This window comes from Arachis duranensis, chromosome 8, assembly GCF_000817695.3.
Source record: "Arachis duranensis cultivar V14167 chromosome 8, aradu.V14167.gnm2.J7QH, whole genome shotgun sequence".
In the NCBI taxonomy this organism is placed as follows: Eukaryota; Viridiplantae; Streptophyta; class Magnoliopsida; order Fabales; family Fabaceae; genus Arachis; species Arachis duranensis.
This window is the reverse complement of record NC_029779.3, coordinates 26,519,121-26,529,639: the sequence shown is the minus strand read 5'-3', so window position 1 is coordinate 26,529,639 and position 10,519 is coordinate 26,519,121. Positions and strand designations below refer to the sequence as shown.

The 10,519-nt window shown below is 32.9% G+C and overlaps 1 protein-coding gene across 1 annotated transcript; it reads right to left on the bottom strand.

The window, feature by feature from the left end:
* Positions 1-3,393: 3,393 nt before the first annotated feature.
* LOC107461744 (tetraspanin-3) lies at positions 3,394-5,623 on the bottom strand. The gene is made up of 2 exons (XM_016080295.3): positions 5,052-5,623; positions 3,394-4,055 (listed from the first exon to the last, which is right to left on the bottom strand). Exons 1-2 carry the CDS (start codon positions 5,550-5,552, stop codon positions 3,711-3,713), a joined length of 846 nt encoding a protein of 281 aa, XP_015935781.1. The 5' UTR covers positions 5,553-5,623; the 3' UTR covers positions 3,394-3,710.
* Positions 5,624-10,519: the final 4,896 nt, after the last annotated feature.

Here is a 10,519-nt window from a genome sequence, read left to right as displayed (position 1 = left end):
CTTATTCTTCTTGGTTTTTCATATAATTGAGTCCTCAAAATATCAGTATAAAAGACAAAAAATTTACAAAATAAAGGATAATTTAGGTAATAGTTCCGAAAGGATAAAACCACCCTGATCAACAATCAAAAGATTTATTAATACTGCACTCATAAGAAACTAAAACTTAACATTAAGTAATGAAAGAAAACAATATATTAGATAAGTTCTCTATTATCGATGCAATCTAATAATTCAATGGGCACATGTAAATAGATGCACTTTCAAATGCAGATCAGGAAATGTCTATTTAACCATTATGGCATCACATAATGAGTTTGAATGATTTCTAATGAACATGAGCAAAAATATAGTAACACACCATGCCTTCTTCTGTATTAAACCTGCAACCTAGGTTGTTTGAATGTTGAAATTTGTATATGTTATATAAAATTAGTTAAGCATATGCTATAGCCAATTGGTACGAACCTCAATTGTAGCATTTGGAAGAAATTCAGAGCTGGCTCAAAATTTATGCCTTCCCCTGGCGTTCCAGTGCCGGAACGCTTGCTGAAACCATCGCACCTTCCTCCGGCGGTTCCTTTGCTTGCATCTCGAACCCTAACGGCATTTTCTGTAATTTTATTAAAAATAAAAGAAAATAAATTTCTACTTTTAAAAAAAGAAAAATTACCTCTGCAAAAAATTTGGATTGTATATGGATCTCAGAGCTCTCCATTCTCTTGACCGGTGTCGTGAACTTGTTGCTAACTGCTCCTTCTTCACTGACGGCAGCAACACCCTAACCCCTGCCATTGTTCTTTCTCCTTGAAGCTGCATCAACAGCCACCGTCACCTCTAACTTATTGTTCACCATCTCTGCTACTCGTCGGAAACAGCTTCGGAGCCCCTGCCGTGTCTTCTTTGTTCTTCGCCAGACACTCTCCTAACCGCAGCACTGACCACCGCCATTCTCTATGTTCTCTGTCAGTTATTGCTTTTATCACCGGCGAGCTCCTTCTTCTTCCTCGCCGGTAATATCTCTGTATTTTGAACCAATCATGTTCATAAAGAGAGAGCGAGCCCGAGAAAGAAAGAAGAGAAGAGAAAGATAGAGAAAGTCAATAATAGAATTGAATTATAAAATAAAACCCTCTTTCAGTAAGCTCTGATTTTGAATGTTTGAATTATAAAACCTTTTTTCATGTTTGAATTCAGATCCCAACAGAGAGAACCCGCCCGAAGTCAAGTTCTTCTTGTCGTTATATATATGCTTTGAAGTTTCTATTTTATCTTTACTTTTTTGGATGCCACTTGTCGTATATAGTTAAATAATTAAACTACACACTTGTCAAGTAATCAAGTAATCTTATTGGAAAATTATATATAGAGAGAAGAGATATACAGAATTAAGCCACTGAAATAAAAATATAGTATTGTAATTTTATTTAAATATAAATTCAAAAATCAAATTAAAAAAATAATTAATTAAGACACATGAACTAAAGTAAAAATAACAATTAAATTAAAATCAAGAATAACAAATCTCCACAAGAATAATTTTATCAAATTAACAAATTATTAAAATATCAAAAACAACACAATTTAACAATCATAAGGTTAAGAACAACACCAAAATACGAATTTATCAAGTTAATAACCAAAACAAGTTAATAGAAAAAAGAAAATATAAATCACCATGAGAAAGAGCAAATATAGATTAAAAATAAAACAAAAATTGTAACAGTAACAGAAGAGGGAGAAAAGAAATTACCTTAGACTTTGATGAAAATCAAAAGAGAAGGGAGAGGGAGTTGGAACCAAGATTTTGAACATTAAATCCATCATTGAATTACTTTAGTTATTAGTTTACAAATTTATTGGAAGTCAGGAACTAATACCAACAAAAATATCATAGTGACAGGTTCCAATCATCTCTGTGAAAAAATGCAATGTGTGTCAAAAATGACCTTGCACATGTTGTAAGTTGTAACAATGTAGATGAAGGGGAAGACCTATCAGCATATTCATAATAAGTTTTACTAAGGCATCTAATAATACATTTTTTCTATTCCCTGTAAAAGAAGTCAAGAAAAGACATAGAAACTAAGTAAATGCTTTGGATTCATAACTTGTTTTCTACTATCTTAATTATGGAAACAAAAAATCTTTAAAATCTATTTCTTGTTCCTACTTTCCCTTCACCGAATTCTGAAAACTGAGGGAACTAGGAACCAAATAAGAAAAGAGATGTTTCTTGAACACCCATATTTAAGATGTTCAAAATAACATCACTCATTGAAGATAACATGAACTTTTTGAAAAAAAAGAAAAAAAAATCAAAGAGGACCTACCTAACTACTCTGCATCAACCTTGACTAAAACTAAAAAATTGAATTCAAAATTCCTCTTCATTATGCAAAGGATGACAGATATGCATTCAATTAACAAAGAAAACACTTCATTAATGATTAGCTTGCCATGATTCTTAAACAATGTTTTTTGTTACCACTTTCCAACTAACCCTGTTGTCACACTAAACCCAACTATACAATTCAAATTGCAAGAAATGCAAAAAAGGGGAAAGCAAAAAAAGAATCTCTTTTTTAATCTACATACCACAAAAATTGAGATAATTGAAGAATCCAAAGAAGGCGTTTGAAAAACCTGGTCAAAGAGGGATCGTTTAGCAGTCTCTTCAAACAACCTAAGGAAGGAGAAGGCGATAGTAACAGACACAGCAAGGGCACAGATGTCGGAGACTAGAGGGTTTTGGTGGAGCATGGTTGCCGGCACGGCGAATTTCCGGCGAGCTTACGGTGGTTGCGTTTTGAGAGTCAAAGAAGAAGAATAATAGGGTTTGAAAAGGGTTAGAAACGGGGTTGAAAGAGAAGAGGGTTTAGTGAGAGAAATGGGAACGGAAATGTGTATGAAACGGTGAAGTGGGTCAAATCTTTGAAAGCAGCATGTGAAGGTGGTGCTGCTGCGAGTAACGCGAGTGCGAGTGTGAGACATGCAATCATGCAAAGGTTCAATTCAATCACACACAAGTAAATTTTTTAGAAAAAAAGTGTAATTAGAGTAAAAAAGAATAAGATAGTTAAAATTTCTAATGGTAGAGATAAAAGGATTTTTGTTAGGAAAAGTCTGGCGTAGTAATTTTTGTGGTTTTTAGTCCGTATTTAACTATAAAAAAAAGTAATCTTTTATTATTAAATATAATCTCACATCATTAAAAATACTATTCATCTTCTAGCACTCCTCTTTTTTTTTAACTTGATTTAGGATGGCTTTGTTTTTTATGCCTAAATGGGCTAAAAAATTAGCTCATTATTCCGTTGTTCAAATTTTTTATTGTATATCTAGCGGAACCCATCTCAAAAACAACCATAAGTACACAAAAAATTAACAACATAACCTAACAGAATTCATATTTAAGTTATTTTGCTCAATTTTCAAAACAATCGTATACAGGGGAGTCTGTGAGACATATCACTCTTTTATGGATTTATATGAATAATTAAAGTACTTCTACTAATTCAATCTACAAATAAAGCTGTCAATTCATAATCTCATTCCCAGTAATTTACAAAATGATGAAATGATTACTCCCCTCAAAGCAGAAATCTAACACATCATCCATAATAAACCCAATTACACAATGAAACCAGATCAAAGTTACAATCTTTATGCTTTGTAGTTTAATTAAGAAACGATATTGATTATGAGAGCTAGAGATGAAAGGCGCTAGGTTGTGTCTTTGTCATCCTTGCTTGACCGTAGGGCTCATCATTGTCCATCCGGCGGTTGTTGCGGTAGGCGGCGTAAGCGACGACATAGAGGATGACAAGGATGATCATGACAACAATGTTGATGACAGAGACCTTCCTCCAGCTCTTCTTGAGGCTGGCGAGGACGCCGGCCTTGCAAGAGTCGCACGAGTAGCAGAGCATCTGCTGGTCATTGCTCCACCGGCTGCAATCAGGGTCAGTTCCAACCAGGCCGCCGCCTTGGTTCCACACTGTCTCGTTCTGGTACACATACCCACACTCTGTTGGCGGTTTGCAACAACCAGACTACAATAACCACATCAACAAATTGAGTATTAAGAAAAAGGCTAAATCAACTGTAATAATGTTATATATGACTTTATCTAAGGATCAATAAGCTAAAAAATTATTCAAATATTGCTACATAGAATACCTACTTTTCAAGCAATACAGTGCAATATTCCTCAAATTTTGTTCAATCACGTAAATAGGTATTATCATTTGTTATCAGCAACGTGGCCAGTGAGTCATGCTAGGAGGCCCTCAATAATCATGTCACACTCATACCAAATAAACCCGCATTATGCAATATTAATCATGTCTTTAAGAAATATCTTTTTATCATACCCTATGTGTCTGATTGTCTGTCACGATATCATTCTTGTAAGGTGATATTTCAATTTTCAACATATGTGATCGACTGATCGTGACTTCATCAACGACATGGATGATATCCTACTGCTTTTATACTGATCGATGGTACAACCTTAATCTCTATAAATTAAATAATGTTTTACTGTATATATGTCTTAATTCATTCTATGTGAGTTTTATCAACTATATATAATATATATTATTGCTACATCCTAATATCCTATGTGAGAGCATATTATATTAATGTTTTATTTCATTATTTTTTTTTAATTATAGTGTACTTGCTATTCTAACATGGGTAGCATGCACGTGATTGGTGGAGTGACACAATTTTCGGTGGTTTATGAATAGTCAAAGCCCCCAGCATGGCCCACGTGCCAGAGGGTTATCTTATTACACTAGCACCGTCCAGATCTACCCATCCAATGAAGTGCATGCACAAGTAACTCTTTCTCTACCCTACACCCATGCTTCATTTATAATCACCAACCCTAAACTTTATGGGAACCATAAATCAATAAGAAATTAGATAAGGCTATTTGTTACATAAAATATTATTAACAAATTATTTTGAAAAACACTCATACAACACACGAACTTTAGAAAAAGAATATAAGATTTAAATATAAAATAAATAAAAAAGTGTACCTGAATGGGAGAAAGTTTTCTTTGGTAGAACATATCAGCAGTTTCAGGAACAGCAGAAAGCTTAGCACAAACCTTAGAATCCCTAATACAAGAACTTATCTTGGGCCAATAGGAGTCACTGGCGACCCGCTCCTCCAACCAGCCCGAGTAGTCCGGCAGGTAGTAATCCAAGTAGGCCCGGTTCGGCACCACCTGGCCCGACCCTTTCTCGGTGACCACGTAGGCGAACACTATGAAGCCTATGAGGACCGCTATGACGATGAACATGACCACCAGGTAGAGTCTCATTAGGAAGGTGTTGCGGTAACACGCGCCGGCGAAACCCGCCAAGGACACCACCATGATGGTGATCCCGATGATGATCAATGGCCACTGCAGGAACCTCATGCAGTCGGTGTTGTTGGCCCTGCTGCTCAGCCATATTCCGCCGCCTAGGATCGGAACTGAGACCAGGAATGTCAAGAAGTTCAGTACTCCAATCAAGTGGTTGCTGGTTCTCATGGTTCTGGTGATCAAGAATTGTGGAGAAAGAGTGGTGTACTGTGTCGTATTTATTGCAACACTATGGTCTATGGTGTGACTAATATATTAGATTATATTAATATAAAACGACAAGTCCCGCTGCATTATTATTTATTAAGGACAGGTGTGCACTAGATTCTGTTCATATTCATTAATCCTACAAAATTACTCCAATAACCTCATCATCCTAACACTCATAAGTCATAACTCATAACCATCTCCCCTGCATTGCTATAAAATTCGGATCGAACCGACCGGTTCAGAAAATTAGTAAATTGAATTTTTAATCAGTTTGTTCCAGTTTAAAAATTATTTAAGATTAAGAATCAATAAAAATATATTAAATTAGTAAAAAATTAGTGAAAACTTTGTCCAACCAAATTGTTCAAAAAAAAATCTAAAATGGATGAAAATGCAATTTGAATTTAAATCTTTCTTATACAACATATTTTTCTTGTTTTTTTATGATTATATAATATTTATTAATATTATTTTTCAATAGATACGTATAGTATATAACAATAAAATAAATATAAAAATAAAATTAAAAGATATTTATCATGAACAAATATTAGAATTTTATATACTTATTTAATAATAATTGCATTATAATTTGTTGATTATAATTTGTTAAAATTTGGTTATTTTTAAAATATCACTAAAGATATATATTTTAAATTTTAATTTTAGGTTTTTGATTATTTTATATTTTTTATTTTTATAGAACTGGTTCTACTGGTTTAACTAGTGACTCAACAAAGCATGTAAAAATGATTTGTAAATATATGTGTAATTTTAATTTATTTTCAATATATATTTATATTCTAACATGTATTTTATACTGATAATTAATTTTAGTGACTATTTTAATATACACTTAGCATAATCTTTCTTTTCAATATTAAAAATAAGTCATTAATTCATCATTTACATACCGAAATATATATTTATATAAAAATAATAATTTAAAATAACAACATTAAAAATTCAATACAAGTTTAAAAAATCTTGAAAATTAATATTATACATAATTTAAAAATATTTATAACAAAATAATATAAATATTAAGCAATTAATTTTTTTATTTTATATTTAAATTAATATTGGTCAATTTTCTATTTTTGTTAGTCACGTTACATGCATTGAATATCCTGGAAAAACATTAAAATAGAAACAACAATTGGACGATAACTTAAACAGCCAAAATGAAGCCATGGGCGCGCATTCAAACTACTTCTATTTCTTTCTTTCTTTCTTTCTTTCTTTGTTTTAAGTAAAGCTAGGAACCAAAAGCATATCAGCCAAAACCTAGCCAAATATATTTGGATGAATTCAAAATCTCTACGAGTTAATATATATGGATGTTTCTTCTATTAATTATTAAAATATTTCTTTTTCATACTAAATGGATGTTCTTTTATATATTTTTCGAATTTTTTTGTATTACAAATGTGAATATCTATTTCTTTAAGAATTTTATATTTTTTTTAATTTTATAGATATTTAATTATTTTTGCTAAAATATAATTAGATGTTTCTTTTGTTAAGTATTGGGATATTTTTTTCATATTAAATGAATGTTTTTTTGGTGCTGGACCTGTGTAGAAGCCCCACTCCTGAGAAGGCTGCGCTGCTGGCTACTGCACCCAACACACAGCAAGAGGGTCTTGACCAGCTGGAGGACCATGTGCTGCACAATCTTGATTGGGACTCCATCATGAAGGACCTTGGATTCCACGAAGACTCCAACCTACCCTTGTTCAAGACCACCCTTCCTAATGTCCCTGACTTCTCTCCTTCCTTCGACCCACACTTCGAATTCCCAGACATCCAAACCATATCCTACAAATACGCCAATGCCACTGCCACCCTCGACCGCCTCCTCCACGACACCTCCAATAATTCTCCCGCCACCGGCTTCGATTTCAATGAAGAGCTCATCCGTGCTGCCGATTGCTTCGACACCAACCACCTCCACGTCGCTCACGTCATATTGGACCGACTCAATCAACGCCTCCGATCCCCTGTCGGTGCAAAGCCTCTCCAACGTGTCACCTTCTACTTCAAGAAGAGGAGTGGGTCGTGGTGGAGAGGCGGAGAGAGTCTGACGGTGAGAGAGAGGTCTGTGTGTAATTGTTAGAAGTGGGTAGGTTAATGTGAAAGAGAAGAGAAAGGTATTTATAGGTTTTAATTAGGTTTACTTAAATTTTTTAAATTTTAAATTTAAAAAATTTAAAATTAATTATTAATATAAATTAATATGATTTTGTTTAGTTTTTGCCTGATAACCTTTTGTTTGCATATACTTTTCCTTTTTTTAAAACTACTACTATATATATATATATGTGATTTCTATAATTTCATTTTGATAAACTTTCAGTTTACAACTTTGAGTGAAAGAGTTGTCACAATGTCACGTGTATTTCAATTTACAAATCACTTTTACATACTTTATTGAGTTTAGAATCCTCTATTATATTTATATTCATACTTAAACTTACACAAAAACTTGTCAAGTTTACGATGGGATGTCCCAAGTTCCAACATATTTCCAGGGAAAATTTTATTTAAATAACATAGCCTATATATGAACGAATAGGTTTAAGCAACTAACTCCAATGTTTCTCAAGAATATTTCCTTGATAGCCTCAAGGTTCACGTGAGCCCAACCATAATGTATTTTATATATTAATAACACATATTCCTTTAATAACTGTACAGTTATATTAGCTATCAAGTTATACCTCAAATCACATAATCTCTTTGTACTCACTTCCTAACTTAATAAAAAAAGCTGTAATAATGAAAATACTAAACAATATGAACAATAGATATATCGGATGTTCAATTCACTAGGTATGCAAATAATTATCCTAATATTAAAATTTAAATAAATAAATTAGGAGTATAGTATGTTTTTACCAAGGGTTTGAAAACCGAATCAGTCATCGAACTGCTCTAGTTACTGGTTCACTGATTTATAGATTTAACCGATTCGATCGTGGTTAAACCGAAAAAACCGTTTTATAATAAAATAATAAATAAAATATAAATAAACACATGAAAATATAATTATAGTCTAATGTAAACTTTAAAATATCATTCAACCCAATAATCTCAACTCTCAAGTTCACAACAAACAACATCCTAAACTATTTAAAATTATTCACAATTACTCAACAAACAACAAAATCCAGTTTAGTAAACAAAACAAAATCAGTTCAGTAATCAGTAAACAGCAATTATTAACCAAAGTTCACAGTTCAGTTTAGCAGGATTAGTTGAATCTTGAATCAGTTCACAGTTTCACACTACACAGTTTAAAGAAAAATAAAATAGGGAGACAGTGTTCACAGTTTCAGAATTCATCATGTCACACTCCAGTGACTTCAGTTCACACTTCACAGAGCTTTGTAAAATCAACAAATTATTAAATCAAACTCATATGGGAGACAGAGACATGCTAAACTAAAAAAAGAAATTAAAAAGATTACCTGAAACTCTGGAAGCTCGAAGGCGCCTTCAAGGCTTCAACAGAACATGCAATAGGGAGAGTGGGAGACAGCAACACCAAGTGACCAAGCAGTGGTGGAGCACCTTCGAATGGACGATGGCTGCTTCGCGATGGAGGTGGCTGTTCGAAGGAAGGACTGCTGCACAACGGAGGTGGCTCGGCGAAGGAACGACGGCTGCTGCGCGATTAGGTGGCTGTTCGAATGAACGACGGTGGCGGCACGACGCGGTGGCTGGATGGAGGTGAGGGACGAGGACGATCGTGTGAGAGTTAGAGAGGCATTCCCAAATCCCAGTTCTCACTCTCAGTTCTCAGTTTCTGAAGCTCGAAGAGAAGGGGAGGATCGAATTAGAGATTTAGGGCTCCAGAAAACATAAAACGGCAACGTTTTGCTGCCTAACCAAAAAACCGACTGGATCACGGTTCGGTTCGACCGATCGGTTACTAGCTGGTTCACCAGTTTAATTTCGATTTTTAAAATTTGCAATTTTACTGTTTAACCGAATCATTTTTATGTGCGGTTCACAGTTTAACCAGTTCAACCAATTAGTCCGAACTGATTTTTAAAACCTTAATTTTTACTTTATTGAACGAATTTTAAAGTACATTATTTATATTGTTCATATTGTTATATTATATTAGTAATAAGTAATAAAAAAGAAATTTACCGTGAAACTTAAGTATAAAATCACTGCATTCACAATCACAAGATACTCTGATCTAGTCAATCTCAGTCTTAAAGTCTCTTGTTAAGTGTTCACCTTACAATAATCAAACAATGCTATATGAAGTTCAATAATACTGCTGTTATCTACACAAAATTGATTTATTCTTATTTAATTTTTGCCAACCTTTTCCCAATGCTTTTACTTAGTTCATGACTACTTCATTCATGGTGACTATAGTTTTTGTTTTGACTAAAGCTTGAAAAATTTTAAAAGTTGTTTTTTTGAGTTTTTGACTTATGAAAAATGTAATATTAATATTTGATACAATTTTTAAAATTAAATTATGATTTTTTAAGAAGATTTATTATTTAAACTATTTTTTAAAAAATTTAATTAAACTATTTATCCAAACTGTTAAATTAGATGAATAAGGCTTTAATTCAATGCCCGTGACTAGGGGGTGTTCGCGGTACGGTTTGGATTGGATGATGTTTTTAAAAAATTTCGATCCGATCCGATCCGATCTAATTTCAAGCGGTTTGGATTGGATTGGAATTGCAGTTTTGTAAATTAAAAAAATTAATACATATAACAAGTATCAACATCAAATTTTAAATAATTAACAATAACGTAACAAGTCTCAACAATATCTTAAAAAGCCAACGATAACATAACAATAGAATAAAATTATATGTTAGTTAAAATAAATAAATAAATAATATTTTGAACAAAAAATATTTATTAAATAATAATAATACATGAAT

Excerpts from the sequence above, each read along its gene's own strand:
- LOC107461744 (XM_016080295.3), bottom strand. The coding sequence starts at position 5,552 with ATGAGAACCAGCAACCACTTGATTGGAGTACTGAACTTCTTGACATTC. Across the intron at positions 4,056-5,051 it reads GAAAACTTTCTCCCATTCAG|TCTGGTTGTTGCAAACCGCC; the intron begins GTACACTTTTTT and ends TGGTTATTGTAG.